Raw genomic sequence first — 18,463 nt, 5'->3', positions numbered from 1 at the left:
GAGAGAATTGAAGGCCATAAGGTGTAAAATTCAATTGACGGAGACAACTAAAAGGGACATATTACAATTAACTTTTTCAACCAGACTTCATTAGCTATTTTGTTTTGTTTTATTTATATGCTTGTCCAGCAGGAGTCAGTATAACTGATAATATCGTATTCTACAAATCAGTGGTGGATAGTTGAATCTGATATGTTGGAGTTGTAATAGGTGCTTGGCTGGAATCGAAACACTGCTGGTGAGGAAGAGAGAGGAGATGCCTCTGCTCACAGGTTATTAAGCAGCCAGTCCAGCACTGGCAACCGAACATTTCCCAGGGCCTTGCCCAGTTGTTTTTCTTTCTCATACTTCAGCACTGCCTGTATGACTTCCCCCACGCTGTACCCCTTCTCCACTGCTCTTGATGACAGCTGTTGAAGCTGTGAAATAAACAGAAGCAAAACACAAGTATGATACACCATAAATGGGATATTTTAAAAGGCAGAAATGAAGGGCGAGGGTGTTGATGTACTTCTCATTCACCTACTTCCATTCTACTCTCTTAGGTGTACAAGCCCAGTGGTGCTGCGGGACGATGACCTGTGAGGAATGATTAAAAGAGCCAAATAGCTAGTCTGGCTAGGTCATTTGTAAATAGGGACAAGATAATCCTCTACAAAATCCAAAAGAGAGAGACTCACTTAGTGTTAAATACAAAGGCATAATAACTAGAAGAAATGGGTTAAGGCGTACAAAGGGAAAAATTAGGCTGAATATCAGAAAAATCTTCATCAGTGGCTACTTTGTTGCAAACATCCTTACTTTCCTAACTAATTTGAGTAGTCCCATTGTCTGGAATGAGACTAAGTGTATAAGGTGAGCAAGGTTTGGCCCAAAATATAAATGTGTGGCCTGTAGCGCTAAGTGATAACTTAATAGCATTATGGTTCAAGAAAGGCATACATTGTTTCTTGGCTTCTATCTCTGTAGGAAAAGAATTCAGCACCACTTTGTGTGTCTGTTATTTATTAAAAAGAAAATCAAGTTGTGCACTGGCAGCCAAGGGGAACAGGCATTGTTGGGCCACAGAAGAAGAAAACAAAAACACTTCTGGCAACGGGTTCTGAGTACCTGGCTGCATTTAAGTCATCCTGATTCTGATTGATTTTAGTATTCAGAAAAACAAAGGCAATTGAAAATGTGCCATATATTTCACTTTGAAAAGTGTCTTCTTTTTAGACATTTAGGGCTTTTCTTCCATACCATTTAGGATACTATTGATGCTAAACAATATATCCAAAATACCCTGAAATACCAGGTATGGGCAGAACCTGCTGTGGACATTGGATAGCCAAACCATTACCATCTGGCATGGAAGCAATTTTTTAAAATTTATAAATGTGTAATTCTACAGCAGAATACAGTTATATACCACTGGGGCAAAAAAAACTGTAGGCACATTCAGAGAAAAATGTTTTCTTTTAATCATTTTTTAAATTAAAACATTGAAGGGAGTGAGGAGAAAAATCAAATGCCAGAAAGCAAGGTTGATACATAGATGGTTTCTTACTAAAATGAAACATGACTGGAAAATCATAGTCAAGGTGGAAGGCTATTATTCCACCATGCTGAGCTTTCAGAGCACATATAGCATTTAAGAATACCCACTGTTTGAAGAGCATGAGGCAGAATGGAGCAGAATTTGGGAAGTAAATGTTAGGACTTCTGTGTTCATATGCATATGCATTCACTCAGAATTTCTTCTATATCTTTAGCCAATTCATAGTGAGTATGGGCGTGGTTTAGTGTCCACTGATGTCCATGGAAATCCTCTCATTGATCTCAATTGTTTTTGGATCAGGCCCTAAGTTTTCAAGACTTGGAAAGATTCAGATCTGCGTCTGAGCTTTGTAGCTATGTACTGTCTCTTCCACAAAATAAAAAAAATTCAAAAACATTCCAATCCTAGGTTTTTTACTCTGATTATAGAAATACAAGCTGAAAGACTTAGCACTGTTGACCTCAGTGCCAGCTTGCTCCCAGTAATCAATTATCCAGACTTTCTTCTGTCTAGTTTTAAATGTCCCTTGCAATAAGCTTCCAACACTACCATTGGGAGACTATTCCACAATTTAATTAGACTTGTCTGTCAGCAAATGCAGTATTTTCTTTTTCTTAATTTCATCTACTTACGTGTATTTACACCCCTTGAAAAAAGGGGTCACTACCCACAATAGCTCCTCTTCTCTTACTGTATGGCCTCCACAGAGCCATAATGCAGGAGTCAAATGCCTAGACATGCAACTGTGGAACTATATTTGAGCAGTAGCTGGCAGTTAGGGAGGGTGCACAATTCCCCCACTTCCAACAGTCCACAGAACAAGGTCATACATATCCCATCCTTTCTAACCATCCTTCAGTTCTTGTCTACATCCAGAAGCCCTATTTGTAGGTGGGTTCTGTAACAAGACATATTAAGAATGGGGAAGGGAGGACAGTGTGGCTATATGGAGCCAATACATTCAGAGAACAAAAGTTACTATTGGTAAATAACTGACTTTTCTCCTTCATGACACTGCTTTCACAAAGCCCCACTGTAAGAAATTAGAAGGCACTGACATCCCAGAGGAGGTGGACTGTGGAACACTATTAGCTGAACATTAAATGAAGCACCGATCTTCCAAAACCAGCATCTGCTCTTGATGTGGCATTGAGAGAATAGTGATTCACAATGGTGTGAACCAAACTCCATGTAGCAGTCCTATTAATTTCAGACAAGGGAATATTGTTATACATGCCATTGAAGCTGCTATCCCCTACCTGATAAAGCTCTGAGATGTTCCAGCACAGGGATATTAGGTAGTCTATAGCATGACTAGATTCATCTGGAGGCATGATGTCTTAGCAATTTAGCCAACTTTTCGGTCAAGATAGCTTGATCTGCAGAATTTTCTCCAAAGGCTAAATATATGTTCAACATTCTAAATAACTTAGGCCTGCTCGTGTCCAGATGACATCACCTAGCAAATATCAGACAAGCCACTGACGGTTTATGTGATCACTTGTGATGATCAACATGTTTGGCTATTGTGGGGGGATCTTATATTTGCCAGTTGCAGAGCAGATGAAGAAATTTCATTCTGGATTAACTGTTCCCAAGGGTTGCCCCCTGTCTCAATAGAGAGAACAAATCTCCCCTTTGTTTGTCCAGGTACTACATCATAAACAGAATGTCTGAGAGAATCTGCACTGGCAATCCTTTGATCTGTAGGAGACAGGATTTGAGAGCTGTCCTGATGGCTCTGAACTCTAGCAAGTTTATGGGGAGTTTTGCCTCCCAAGCTCTTCAAGGCTATGAACGAACATTTTGAATGTGCTCCCAAACTCAGGTTTGAGGCATCTGTGCCTATCATTGTCTTCTGTCAGTCTGCTCCTCAGATATTCTCCGGCAGTGTCCACTAAAGTAGAATGTCTTTCACCTGCTAAGTGGGGAAACATTATCATATTCAAAATGCTTGGTTTGTTCATCCACAACCTTGCCTAGGAGGTGACTAAGGTGCTGGATTCCATCAGATTTAACACTAAATCTTCTAACCTACATTTGGTTAGACTGACTGCCTGGATGAGCTCTATGAACTGTCCTGGGGATAGGCAAGCTGGAGCCTCAGTAGAATCTAGGGTAGCCTCTCTGAAGGCTAGAATTTAAACTGAGACCAATACAGATTTTTCTTTGTTTACTCTCAGATCAAGATACTTGATACTACATAAACCCAGCCTTGCCCCAAGACCTGAAGGGAGCAAGAAGGGCTGAGAATCTCTCCCAGGCAGAGGGAAGAAATGTCTGTTTGGATTTTATTTTGGAAATATAACCACAAGGAGGAAAAGTTAGTTCACACTGAACTTTGCCACAAGATTGTCCGTGGAGACGTCTTTGCTACCTGAAGAAAGACTGGGGGAAAAAAAGCCCTATGAGGGAGAATACTCGTTTGTTATAAAAGGAACTCTGGAGATGTGACCTTTTTGTTAATTTGGCCTGCCACTTTCCCCAACAGGGCTAGAGTGCCTTTTGGCCTCAATACAGCGACTGAGTCAGGGTGGCAGGCTGCCAGCACTGAAGAACTTAAGCAGCTGGCAGAAATTGACATTTCCAGCAACTTTCCTTGGAGTAGATCAAATTGATTAAGCCAAATAAGGGGAATAATTTTAAAATTGTAATTTAAAATCTGAACAGTGGTACGTCAGAGATACTATTGGATGTGTTTGAAGTTTTGTGTTTTTGGGGACAGTGTGTTTTTAGCTAGAGGGAGACAAAAAAGGTGAGACTGTCCGGGCAAAACTGAAAGAAATGCTTCTTCTGACAAAGTCAGAACATTTCTTAAAATATATAGAAAATTCAATTATCCTAGTAAGAATTGGCATGTAAAATTTGGAAACTAAATTCAATTATTAAAGTGTGAAATGGAGGATATTTTTTCTTGCTTTAAATGAGAATATATAAATCTAAATAAAGCTTTAACTAGCTACCAATGCGTTTGTAATACTAACAAATTGGAGGAAATATAGAGGGAAATAACAAATGACTAGGGGAATGGAGAGATTGATTTGAGGACAGACTGAAAAAAACCTATTTACTTATACCCTGGCTAAGTAACAGTTCTGAGGGGACTTGATTAAAGTCCTCAAATGTTTGAAGAGTGCAAATACCAAGGGTCGAGAAGAATTATTTAAGATAATACAAAGAGGTAAAACTTAGTAGAGCTATGACATTAAAGTGGCACTCTCAACTCAAAATTGACCCATAATTTAGATTTTGTAAAGACAGGCCTATAAAACCTAAGACCAATACAAATGTTTCCATTTCTTTGTTCTTAAACTTCCTATGTATATAGAGCAAATTGCAGCAATCTGAAAGTGAAATCTACTATAAATAACACTAAAACTGACTTTCATTGTCCAAGATGAGAGTAGGGTGGCCTCTGCCGCATCCCCAGAATATTGGACATTCCAGTACTTCGGGGAACAGCATGGACCTACCACTGCCAGCGTGACCTTGCATACACAGTGTGAACAAGGTCACGCTGCACAAAGGATGCCATTTTTCAAAGCCCATCATCCCGTCCCCGCTGGCATGACCTTGCACACATGGTACGTACAAGGTCACGTCACTAGGGGCAGGGTGACGTGCTCTGAAATTTGGCAACGTCTGTGTGTCCACTGACTTCACATGAAAATACCAGACAAAACCAATCCATGTCTAAATCACTATCGGACAGGGGACACTACTTTAGAAAAACAGGACTGTCCAGTGACAAATGGCCTTTCTAAGTGAAAGAAATATAAAAGGTAAACTAAGCACATAAAGTGAAAAGTAATTTGGATTTTAAACTTTTTCACTATTAATAATCTAAGGTTAGTAATTTAGGGAAAGAAATTTGATTGTCCACAATATGTAACTTTTAAATTGACAAGTGTCCCTTTATAATAAATAATAATAATTAATTATCTACTCTTATATAGCGCTTTTCATCAGTGGATCTCAAGGTGCTTTACAAAGGAGGTTAGTTTCATAAAATGTATCATAAAATGGAATATCATGAAAAAGTTCTTAATTGTATTAATCTGTGGAACTAAGAGAAGTGGTGGAAGTAAAATCACTTGGGTCATGTAAAACTAGACTGAAAGTAGTGGAGAGTGCACCATACAGAATAATTCTTCACTGGCAGGGGGATGTAATAGATGGCATAATAGCTTTTTCCACCTCTAATGTTTATGATGGTGTTATTTTATAAAGGCAATAGCACCATCATTAACACTTTGAGTACTATTTTAGTAAGAGAAAAGGCCAGAAATTCAGTTTTCCTTAGAACAAAAGCTTTATACCACGAGATAGTAAAACATTGAAGAAAGAACCTAAATCCCACCATGGCCTAAAGTCCCTGCCCATTACCCAATTACTGCATTGCTTACCTTATTCAGAAACTCATCATCCTCATCCAAGAAATACAATACAGGCACATTTGTCTGAGAGGCTGCTACCCACTGGAGGAGTGCTTGGAGCTGTTTGTTATGTAAGCTCTCGGAAGGATTCTGATTCACCACTACCACTTTGCGACCGGATGCACTGTCTTCACCTGATCCAAGCCCAGCCTCAGCAGTTTCTGTACACTTGGAATCCATAGATCCTGTGCCATCTTCCCTGTCCCCTATCTCTGCTAGAGCAGACTCTGGGTTGCTGTATTTGGCTATCATAAGACACAACTTTGTCACTGTATCCACCAAACTGTCAATAAATTGCCCACTGCCCTCCTCTTTTCCACTTATGTCAAACTGATCAGTAATCATTTTTGTCAGTCCAGATATAGCCTCTTCACAGGACTGTTCAACTTCTGAAAGGGCATGTCCCTCAGAGGTTTTGCCAAGATTCCTGTTTGTTTCATCCATCAAGGAATTTCCTTGCTGGCCTTCTATTTTGCAACCAGTCTCATTTATTAATTTTCGGATGAGCATTAATATGACACTGGACATGTCATTTTCAGGGTTCTGCTTTTGAAGTTCTGACTTCTGGGAACCTGATTCATCACTTTGTTTTGATGGATCCTGATCTTTTGCTGAAGATGGCCTGAAACTACTGCAACCACCTTTTTCATGGGCTTCATGCGAGAGGAATCCAAATGCAGTGGTACCTGCTTTGTTAGTTTTGCCCCCTTCAGCTGTGCCCTTGCCTGCGTTCTCCTGTTGGATTAGATGATACTGTATCAACAATAGTGCAGTCACAATCAGATCTTTTGCCCATGCATCTCCAGACATTTTGGCCATGTTCTGAATTTCTGAACTCCAGTGTGGATTTTCTGGGGGTTTAGGTTCAGCTTCCCTTGCTGAAGGTTGAGACTTCGAGCATCTGTTGCATTTTTGTTGGTTTTGATGCCATAGAGTAAGCCCATGCTTAATTATGTGGTTACCTACTGTTTCTGCACAGGTCATTTCTTTTTCTTTCTCTTTGGTAACTGTTTCAGTTTTTGTTGCTGAAAACCTCAAGTTCTGAGCCTTTGCATCTGCTGCTCGTGAACCCGTCTTCACAGATGCATACGCAAGGCTTTGAGACTGGGACTTATCTCCTGCTGGTTTTTGCACTATTAAGGTAGTATGTAAACGATTTAGCATTGCTTGTACTATTTCTGCAGCCTTATGACTTCCTTGACTGAATAGGCTCCGCTTCACTGCAGAAACAAAATCTGAGTCAGTCATGAGTGTCCCTGTGACATTGTGTAAATTTTTCATACAGGAATCTATTAAGTCTGAAACTACCTCCTTGGAGTGCTTTAGTATCACCTTTTTCAGCACCACACAAGCTATGCTTGAGTCATTCACTTCAACTTTCATGGTCTTCATAACTGAGACCATCATATCTGAAACCACGTTATTGGCATAAACCAGAATCCCTTTGCTTAAAGTATTCGTAAATTCATCTGGGCCAAAGCGTTTTTTATGATGGCATGTTCTGTTCTCACTGTGTGCTGACCTTCTTTCATGATTCTGCTCATTTCTAGTTGAAGATTGTTCGTCTACTTCTTTATAAAAAAATGTTTTCTTCTTGGAAGATGGATTATCTTCATATTTGGTTTCCTTCATATTAATATGAGTTGTATTTGCTGATGGATTATTTTTGCCTTCATCTGTGCTCACTCCAATAGACTTGTGACCTGGTTCCCCAAGAGAGGCAAAAAGTGACTTGTGTATACACTTATCAGTGCCATCTGTCTTGTCATTAATCTCTTTACGTGCCATTGCAATGACAAGGTTAGAGAGTCTGTTAACATAAAAAGAGACTTCATCCACACCTTGCTTGGTATCTGCAGAAGTTAGCTGACTTTCTATGTCCTTTGGGTCCTTTTGACTTGAGGTGGCTTTCATCTCCATATGAAAATCGGGTGACCCACTGTTGGATCTAACGTCCATGCTAAACTGCTCATCATAGACACTGAAACCACCTGGTGAGGGTGCATTGCGCATTTGGATGCTCTGCCCACCTATTGATGGTTCCCTTGAGTTCTCACAAGTCTTTTGTTTACCGGTAGACTTCAGCACATCCTGGATTCCAAGTGCACATCTTTCGAGATCTTTTCGGAGCCAGCTCAAGACTTTGAGGGGATCGGATGCAGCTTGTTTGAAAAATTTTGCTGAATCGGTCTAAGGATTGAAACAAATCACAAATTTACAATGGTTTATTTCCCCAATATTCATACTCCCTTGGTACAAAGACCTTGCTCAATCCAAGGCAGTCTATAAAAACCTAATGCAACTCTCATCAGCCTTGCCTACACCAGAAAAATCAATACTTAAATTGTAGCAACTGCCAGCAATATTGCAGCTCAACCCGTGGTAGAACCAACGTAAGTGCTAGAGCAAACATGATGACATACTGGCATGAAACCCTGTTCTATACTGGTGGCTTAGCACTGGTGCAACTGCAACATGGACACTAAGTCTTCTTGTGTAGATGCACCCATTGATGTGAATAGTAAGACTCTCACTGACTTCAGTGGAAGTTGGATCAGGTCCTACACTAGGATGTACTCTGGCCTCTTTCTTCTGTATGGGTTACATAATAGAGAAAAATGTAAATGACAAGGACTAATGAATGGATGTAAAAACTGGATGTTTTAACAACTGTGGCGAGAGAAGCAAAAAAAAAGATACATCTGAGTTTAATCTCTCGTGAATGAACAAACCAAAGATCCAAATGTCATGTTTCATTCACTTGATTCTCCAAGACATACATTGTCTTTTAAAGATCAGAGACTGCTCTTTGCTTTACCCTTTCAGCACTGAGGAGGAGTTTACTTGTTGTCTGAGAACAGCAACAAAGGAATGACATTTAGCAAATTTAATCTTATTTCCCCCGTCCCTCTGAAATGTACTTGCTTTGTGTGTGTATCTGATGTCATCTTCTTTTAGCTCGCTCACTCTCATGAAAAGGATCTACTATTGCCAGTTAGAGGTCAGTATTTGTGAAGCTGAAGGGCTAGTGTTCTCATCACAGCTTCACCAGTGTTGGTGCCATTTATCTAGTAGCTGTCCGCAGCACAGGGACTGTTTAACTACTTTTTCCCTCTTAAAGCACTTTGATGAAGAGGAACAGAACAATCACAGCCATAATGAATAGCCAGGTAACTATCCCATTAGACCATCTGGATATCCCCTCAGCTTCAAAGGGAGGAGATTGATGTGGATCTGATAGTTTCCCCCCCATCGAGAATGAAAGAAATATATAGCAGTTGTACTCTTGTTGCTGTTCACTTTAAAATAATAATAATAATAATAATTAATAAATAATAATAAAATAGTTGATAATTAATAATGTTGTCCAGTAATTGTAACATGCTTAAATCTAGTAATTATGAGAACCTGATGGGGGAAATGGTGGTTTAATTAATGTATCTGCCTCAATGCTGCAGCTGTTCCATTGTGCGTGCATTCTACATTTTTGTCATCACTGATGTGACTCACTATGTCTATGTGTAGTGTACAGATGCTAGAAGATATATGACTAACTCTCAACTCATCCTTGTATTATAGCAAAAGGACATCTCTTTGGGATGCATAATGTATTTTATCTGACCTCATGATTGGGTCGGAGAAGGGATGTAATGCTTAGATCCAATAAACTCCTCAAGCCTGGACAACAGCAGACTTCAGCCCCACAATATCACCCACACAAAAGAACTCCAGAGTGTCAGTCCAGGATACAACCTCAGCTACATCAGGACCAAGAGGCCCACACTACTAGAGAGAGACACAGAGTGGTGAACCGATAGCAATATCACAAACTAAAACCTATTGGCATTACAGAGAACTTTACAAATCTTTGCCAGTTTCACACTGCTCGTTACTGCCATCATTATCTGGGAGTCAGATAAACCCAAAACTTTCATCAAAACTCAGTGTGCACAACTACATTAATCTGAATTCACAGAAAATTGGTTTGAACCCAGGCAAACTAAAACTAACAAGAGTTTCACAGCTTCAGTCAGGATTCTTGAGTTCTGTTTCTGAATGTTGCCACTGGCTTTGTGTGGGCCCAATTCTGCCAACCTTACCCAAACTGAAGTATACTTTATTTTGTAAAAGATTCCACACCCAGGAAATGCAGCTCCTACGTCATACTGGTGTAAATCCAGAGTAACTGATAAATTCAGTGGATTTAGTCTGGACTCACACAGATATAGTTGAAAGCAGAATCTGGCCCATTGACTCTGGTGGAGTTACTTTGTATGTGTTTCAGTGCAAAAGAGCACAATTTAGCCCTAAATAATATTTCTATGTATTCTTTCACTTTATACACTGCACCTATCAACAACTCTATCAGTATCTTTATTTTAAGAACAACTACCATAATCAAATTCACATAATTTGAAGATGGTACATACCTCTTATCTTATCCATATTCTTTACCGTACATTAGCAAGCTAAAACACATTGTTGGTATTTCTAATAACAGTGCTGGTGATGTTACAACATTTTGGGTACAAGAGCTGGATAAACAAATCACAACTAATAACTCATCTGATAAATGTATTAAACAAATCTATGGTTCTGGTTAGAAATACTGCTTCTGGGGAACTTCTGTATGAACAAACTTTGCTTGCCTGAATGTTTGCAAAAAGCTAATAAAAAGGGAGGTGAACAAAGTTAAAAGTAAATTCTCGTTTGATCTCAACACAACATTTGTGAATAAATTTTCTTACTATTCACCCAGAGCAAGACAGAGTCATTGTACCCTATGTTTTCTTCTAGTACATGATCCATAACCAAATTTATCATCAAGATGATTAATTATGAACATTCAGCAACCGACTTTTCATTGAGATTAAACTAACATCAGCCATAAAGCCAACACTTAAGGCACAGTATTGTGAGATGCATAACAGCTCTCTGAATTTGGCTCCTAGCATCAACCTAGATATTCCTGGCTTGTGCCGAAGACTACATTATACAATATTGCTAAATAGAATTGGTTGTGAATTTTTGGATAATTTGGTTTTCACTGGAAAATGCAGATTTGTCAAAACTGAAACTTTTCATAGGAATGTACTAGTTTTGACAAAACTTGCATTGGGAAAAGTTTTGCAGGTCCAGGGTGGACTTTCTGGTTGAAACCACAGTAAGATATAGAGATACAGAAACATGACAGAGGAGGGATTTTTACTTGTCTCTCCCACATCCCAGATGCATGCCTTAACAACTAGACTACTCTGAGGTCCCACTCTTGTGGTCTGTTTTTTTCATGAAAAACTTCAAAAAGTCTCAGGTTTTGTCCCAATGTGGAACAGGAACATTTTCAAGGTCTCAAAAATTTTCACAGGACAGGAAAATCATCCCCACCACCTTTACCTGCTCTGTTAGTGAAACCTTAATTGGCCTAAGAAAAAACATGCAATATTTTACTTTGGAAGATAAGGTAATGTCTGTAGCAAATGAAAAAATTCTAGATCCCATTTTCCTGAATGGTAACTTTACATTATTTACAATATATGGAGCTGAACACTGATTTCTCTCATTTGGAGAGTAAATCCCTTACTGTAAGGGACCAGTAACTACCATATATGAGAGACAAAGACCTTGCTACTTCCAAGGTATGAAACATATAGAATAAAACCATTCAAATGAATCCATACTTGTAATATAACAGTGCAAACATCTGGCATTTTTGATTATGTGACTGAAAATCTAATTGCAATGTAGAGTGTCCTGTTTACTAACAAATTCATTGGGAAAAACATTTGCCTTTCTTTAATATATCCACACAGAGACAAATCACTTCTCATACTCTGTATGGTATATTTTTTGGTTATTTTTCTAGACTGTTCTTTTTATGAAAATAGATTTATAAAATAATTTAAAAAAACCAACACATTTCTTACTGTCCAGTTCTGTTCTTCTTCGCCTCCTGGAGTATAGCGATCCACTTTACAGAGTCCACTTTGGCTCTGTAACCAGTCAATGTTGTCAGTCATCTGTGATGAAGTAGAAAGAAAACCAAAATCAGAGGCACGGATATAAAAAGTGAAGGAATGTGGACAATGGTGGAGACAATCAGTGATGATCTACAGTAGAGATATCCAAAATGCAGTCTCTTGATACCACATGACCCTTCACCACTCCAGAGATAATCTCAGATCAGTACCCTACCGCAGAGGTGCTGGAATAATTTGTATAGTGGGGGTGCTGAGAGCAATTAAACCCTGTATATAATGGAAACCACTTCAAGCTAAGGGGTGCTGCAGCACCACCCGCACCTCTAGTTCCAGCACCTATGCCCTACCATGCAGTAGAAGATAATGCTAGCAATAAACTGAAGAAAAAACAAAGACAATTCTTTGCCCACACTAAATTCTTTTAGCTAGAAATCAAAATGTCAAGATAGCAATGTCCCTTTAAGCACAATTTTGCAGAGGGGAATGTGGGTATGGCACAATGGATTTTGATAAGCATTGAAAGTTGTATTCTATAATTGGGAGTTTTCAAAGGCAAGTCAGTGAGAGTTGGGCACCTAACTCCCTTAGGTTTTTTTTAAAAACCCCAGCCTGACAAAGGATACAATTGCCAGAAAACAGAACCACGATTGTGTAAGGGAAGACTGCAAATGTTGAAAATCCAGACAATTGAATATATTACACAAATACTCACAAAGAGCAGAAAGAACTAATCTAATCCTTGTCTTCAAGACACTTCTCCCAACATTTTCAGAACTGAGTTTTAATGAAAATAAGGTTCAAACAGAATGAATGAACTCACCGTTGTCTAGGACACGTTCTGAGACCTAAGGAAAGTCTCTGAAAAATTGTGATTTGTCCTCACAATTTCTGAGAATTGCTCCCGTAGGCAGCCATATAAAATCAGAACCTATAAAGGGAGAAGAAAAATATCTGATTTTAAGACATCTTTGTAAAGTGGCAGCATCAACTTCCTGTTTTCCATCCAGCCTGCAAAACTCTTTGTGACTAGAAATATCACCATATACTTGAGAACATTAAAAACCACAGACAGCAGCAGTGTCAGCTATTTAAAGGCCTATTGGATGCCAGAAATAAAATCTGAGGAATGGGGGGAAGACAAAGAAAATTAAACATTTCAGGACTAAGCTCTCTATCCTTTCAAATACAGTTTATGCTGCAGTCAAAAAAAACAAAAAACAAAACCAGCAACAAGTAGCAAGGCTGGAAAAACTGCAGAATAATACAGTAATGGTTCAGATGTAAATAATAATTAATTGGGTATGGTCAAGGTTCTATGTACTCTGTAGCTGTGGACTTGCTGCAGCCTTATGCTCCAGAGTTCTAGCCCTTATGCTTGTGAAGACAGCTTTCCGATTTGAACAGCGTGTACAGTGGCACAGCCATGTCCTTCTACAGTGTGAGTCTCCACACATCCTGAAACCACAGCTCTGAGAGATGTGTTAATTTGGAAATCTAATTATGCGAAGTTCACTATCAACATTGTTCACTATTACATTGCTGATCATTTTCACATCCAACTAGTATGCTTGTTAACTTGCCTCCAACACCTTGTCAGCTGCCAAAAGCTTCAAATGCCTCCTATCCAATTTCCCAAACTTCCCAATTACCCCTTGAATTTTTTTAAGGGCTCGTCCTGATGAACAGTTAGCATGCAGCAAACTGGGGTGTAAATCTACAGTGCCCTTGGGTGCTGTGCACTCACTGTCTGTGTGCACCCCGCTGCTGCGCACTAAAAGTGTGATAGGATCTACTCTGCTTTGAAACAGAGGGAGATCAACGTGCACGAGGAACAGGGCTGGCTCCAGCGTTTTTGCTGCCCCAAGCGGGGGAGGGGGGGAAGGGGGTGGGAAGCTGCGATCGGCGGCAGCTCTACCGCCGCCGCTTCATTCTTTGGCGGCAATTTGGCGGCAGGTCCTTCCCTCCGAGAGGGACAGAGGGACCCGCCGCCAAAGAGCCGGATGTGCCACCCCTCTCCGTTGGCTGTCCCAAGCACCTGCTTGCTGCGCTGGTGCCTGGAGCCGGCCCTGATGAGAAAACGTTTAATACATGGTAGCAGGGTCCACATGGACAATTAGTGTGTGGTAGGCTAGTGCACTGTAGATTTACACTTCAGCTTGTCATGCACTATTTGTTTAGACAAGCCCCCCAGTGATTTCCACTTTCAATACAAAATTCTGCATCATAGTAAAAAGTATGAGGAAACAAAATAAATTAAATACCAAATTAACACAAAGGCAGTGTATTGTTGATATTATTCATTATGGCTTGGAAGGATTTAGGCTTATAACTCCCTTAGGCCCTTGTCTTGCAAAGACTTAAGCACGTGCTTAACTTTACAGGCTGGGAGTAGTCCGGCTGACTTCAATGAGTGTACTCACAGTGTGTAAAATTAAGCATATGTGTAAATCCCCTTGGAACATCCCTTTCTATCATATTTCATTCAATAAACCAAATACATTCAAGGAATCTGAAGATGTCACAGAATTTCCAGTCTGCTGCATTAGAGTGCTACAGAATTTAGGTCAAGTTTGACACAGAGTACATAGAGATGTGATTATGGGAATGATGAATTGTCAACTTAAAAATTACACTGCTCTCTGAATATGTTGTGCCTAGTACTACTACAAGTACCACTTGAGATTAATATAGCTGAAAGATTAGAGAAAGAAGCTTGATTATTTCCATTTATTTACTTTGTGCATTTGATGCACTTTGTTTATCATCTGTTTCACTATTCCCCCCTTATAGTCAATTTGTTTGGATCATTCATGTGCCAACAGGTGGGAGAAAACATTTAAAATTTTAGGAAAATATGATTACAAAACCACAAAAATTGTCAGGAAGACTCAGGGATATTTGTAGTAGCTGAAACAACTCATATAATTTTTTTAGATGACTACATTTCAAAATGACTGTGTGCGTGTAATGCAGAAGAGAATGGGCTTGATTCACTAAGTTGTACTGGAGAAACCGAGGCCATGGGCAGAAAGGCTGCCGTGGCTGAGGGAAAAGGAAATAGGCAAACAGCAATGCAAGCTGCCTGCAACCCCCACGCTGCTGGAAAGCCTGGGGCCAGCTGGTGCAAGTGGGCAGGTCCAGCTACAAAGTGTGAACAGGGTACCCAAGAGATGCAGCAATCCTATGGGCTCTGACTATGAATTAGAAGTTTGGCCCTAGCATAACCCTTAAATACTAATGCCTGGCCTATCCAGAAAGTGAATTCCACATCAGTTGCAGCAAATTACACCCCTTCATGCCTGTAAGGGACAATCTGCTTGTATTAAGATTCACATAGTATGGATGACAAGAAGAGATGAGCGTTGATAATCATTTACAGCAATGTCTTAATTAGGTGCTGGGAGAGATTTCCTGAGCATGGTGCTGAAAAGTGTAAGTTATACCTACCTCCTCCTTCCACCAGCCTAGATCCTTGCACCACAGGAAGGGCAGAGAGTATTACTGTCCCCTGCTTTCCTTGAGGTTTCCATTTAAGGGAGGCAGCTTTAAAAACTAGTCAGGTCCTGAAGCAGAGGATGTGCTGAGTCATGCTTTGTGTGCGGCTCCAACTAGCCTCCTGCCACCCCAATGGAAAGGAGTCTACTCTGGGCTGATCTGTGCCCCCAACAAACCACCTCCTGTTGGACTTTCTGCCTCAGACTCCCTGTGTCTAGGTGTAACACCAGATTTCATTACAGTAGATTCTAGACTGAATTTAGCTTGAAAACAGTTCTCAGTTTAGCATTTGCCCAGCTAAAAGCAGGTCTTTACATTTGTGCTAAAGTAATTTGGTTGAATGGGTCTGACTGTGAGCTGGACACATCTGCTCTTCTAAAAGATTTTCTCTAAATATATTATGGGAAAGAGAATTTTGTGAGGAAAGCTGAGACAGAATCAAGTGACAATTTACATTACCGCTGTGTCAAGAGAAAAATGAAGCAGGAAGAGATTTCTGCTATTAAAGGGACAATTAGGAAAAAGACATTAAAAAAAATTATATAAAAGTAAACAATGGTCAACAGATATAAATAACTATAAAAACAGGGGAGATTGTAGAGTTGAGATTTCAGTCCACAAAATATGCTACCTAGGGAAAAAATAGTAAGTGACTATTAATAAGTAATACCTTCCTCTTCTATAGCACTTTTCATTAGTAGTTCTCAAAGAGCATTATAAAACAGGTTTCATTATCTCATTTATAGATGGGGAAACAGAGACAGAGAGGTGAAGTGAATTGCTCAAGATTAACTAACAGGCTAGTACCAGAGGGGGGACTAGACTCCAAGTCTCCTGAGTGGTAATCTAGCACTCTAGCCACTAGGCAACACTGCCTCCGCAGCAATAGCTTTAACTAATTTTTACTATCTATTACCGAGAGCAATCAATCAAACTTCAGACAAAACAGATTGACAAGTAACAACAGAAGAGAGACATTAAATGCCATCCCGATGTGCAGTGGTCTCAACAGCTGAAAACTGTCCCCTTGCACTCTCCAATCTAGTGCCATGGGCATTTTTAATCTGACACGAGAAGTTTTTGATTTGGGGAAATAATGTAACCTCTCATGTTAGAGAGGTTATGGACAGCATTCCAATAACTTTATTCTGATTGCATGTGTGTGTGTGTTACAAGGTTGCTTCCTACCCCTGGTACATTATGCTCTATCCCAGAGTTCCCCAAACTTTTCCCTAGAGCAGGGCTGTGGCTCGGGGTAGGATGTGGGGGAGGGATGCGAACGGGGGTAAGGGGTCCGAGGCTGGGGCCACAGCTGGGGATGGGTCTGGGACCACGCCAGGGCCAAGGCTGAGGGTGGGAGTGGAGTCGCAGGTGGGCTGTGGCAGGGGCTGGCAGCTGGGCCCTGACCTCGCCCCTCCCCACCCCTAGCCAGCGGTCAAGGCTGGTGACGGGTCTGGGAGAGGAGCTGCACTGAGGCTGGGGCTGGGAGTCAGATACGTGGCTGGACCGGAGCAGAGCTGGGGGTGGGGAGGGTCTGGATGGCGATCCCTCCTTGTCCCCCGGGGGGGCTGGCTCAGCCCCAACATGTTCCCCCCAGATGTTCCTCCATGCCCACCCCCCCGACAGGTGCGCCCCACAGTTTGGGGACCTCTGCTCTACCCTCTTAGCCACTAGCCCAACTTCTCTGAGCTCATTAATAGAGAAATGAGCATTCCTGAAGGTAGAGATGATCTGCTCCCCATCCTGCCACACACTCACAGATGTCAAACTGGGGACAAGGAGAGCCTTGGAAAGATGGGGATGGGAGGACTCAGCAAATAGCTTTAGAACATTTTATTGTTTTTTAAACATTGAGCCATCTGGATCAATTCACAGGGTGATGATATAAAAAAGAAGGAACCTGCAGGGAGTAAGTCATGGCCTAATACTTTGCCTCTTACTCAGACTGAGTAATCTCGATTTACTCCACTCTGAGTAGGCCCATAAGAAAGCTCTCTCTAGGTTACTGTTTAATCCTCACATTTAATAACTTGTGGAATAAAAAACCAGTTGGACTTTCCTACCTCTGCGCCATCAAAGTGGAAGGCCCAAAAGGATTTCAAGGGACCCTTTTATCAACTAAGCTGCTAGGATGTTCTTGCAAGACAGTAGCTGTGGTCATCCACTTAACCTCCTCCTGTCAGAATGTAGAGTGACATCACAAGGCTTTCTGGAGACATCAGTGTTTCTATAGCAACGGTAACACCACAAGGAGGAGATCTAGACTAGATGGGCAAATGGAAAATGAAACATACCATTTATAGCTGATCCCCACTCTTGTAGCATATTAAGTAATATAGAGTTTGCAGCTATACTTTCTCCTCCCTGGGGTACAGTAGGGGATGGGGCAGAAATACATGACTGCTGAAGTATGTGGTTTTTTATCAGATCTTTAGGTGATCAATAATAGTTAGACTTCTTTTTGGTCTTTGGTTTTTATTTTCCTGTTTCAAATACAATGAGCTCTTTTCCACTCAGCTTTGCCTTCCCAAAATCTTTTAAAATATAAAGGGCCAAATCCTGTTCACCTTAAGTCACACAACTAATCTCATTGATTTTCATGGGACTCATTGCACGATCAAGGCAAGAAGGATTTATTTATTATTTTATAGGCTTTCTAATAATGAATATCACTGTAATAATTGAACATCTCTGGCAAACTAACAAATCTACCTTCACACCACTGTGAGAATGGAAAGCATTATTTTATATAAGGAGAATATATGGCACAGATATGGGAAGTGAGTTGCACAAAGTCACAGAGGAAGTCTGTGACAAAGCCAGAAATAGAACCCACATTGGCTGACTTTCAATCTTTTGTCTCAGTCACAATCCATCCTTGCTCATTATGGTAACAACATTATTACTTTCTATATACCACCACACGTGCATGGAATTGTACAACACAAAGAAAGATGGAGTCCTTGCAATACAAAGCTTCCAGTCTAGGTTAAGACAAGAATAGGGCAACATGA

The 18,463-nt window shown here is 40.4% G+C and overlaps 1 protein-coding gene across 1 annotated transcript; it reads right to left on the bottom strand.

The window, feature by feature from the left end:
- Positions 1–266: 266 nt before the first annotated feature.
- AKAP3 (A-kinase anchoring protein 3) lies at positions 267–11,996 on the bottom strand. Its single transcript, XM_054016468.1, has 3 exons — positions 11,901–11,996; positions 5,947–8,166; positions 267–419 (listed from the first exon to the last, which is right to left on the bottom strand). Exons 1-3 carry the CDS (start codon positions 11,991–11,993, stop codon positions 267–269), a joined length of 2,466 nt encoding a protein of 821 aa, XP_053872443.1. The 5' UTR covers positions 11,994–11,996.
- Between the last annotated feature and the right edge of the window lie 6,467 nt (positions 11,997–18,463).

The sequence above is a fragment of the Malaclemys terrapin genome, chromosome 1 (genome assembly GCF_027887155.1).
Source record: "Malaclemys terrapin pileata isolate rMalTer1 chromosome 1, rMalTer1.hap1, whole genome shotgun sequence".
In the NCBI taxonomy this organism is placed as follows: Eukaryota; Metazoa; Chordata; order Testudines; family Emydidae; genus Malaclemys; species Malaclemys terrapin.
This window is presented reverse-complemented; position numbering and strand designations above follow the sequence as displayed.

Coding starts and splice junctions, on each gene's coding strand:
- AKAP3 (XM_054016468.1), bottom strand. CDS start 11,993: ATGACTGACAACATTGACTGGTTACAGAGCCAAAGTGGACTCTGTAAA. Junction 8,167..11,900: donor AAGAAGAACAGAACTGGACA/GTAAGAAATGTG, acceptor TTCAATCCTTAG/ACCGATTCAGCAAAATTTTT. Junction 420..5,946: donor ATGATGAGTTTCTGAATAAG/GTAAGCAATGCA, acceptor TTTATTTCACAG/CTTCAACAGCTGTCATCAAG.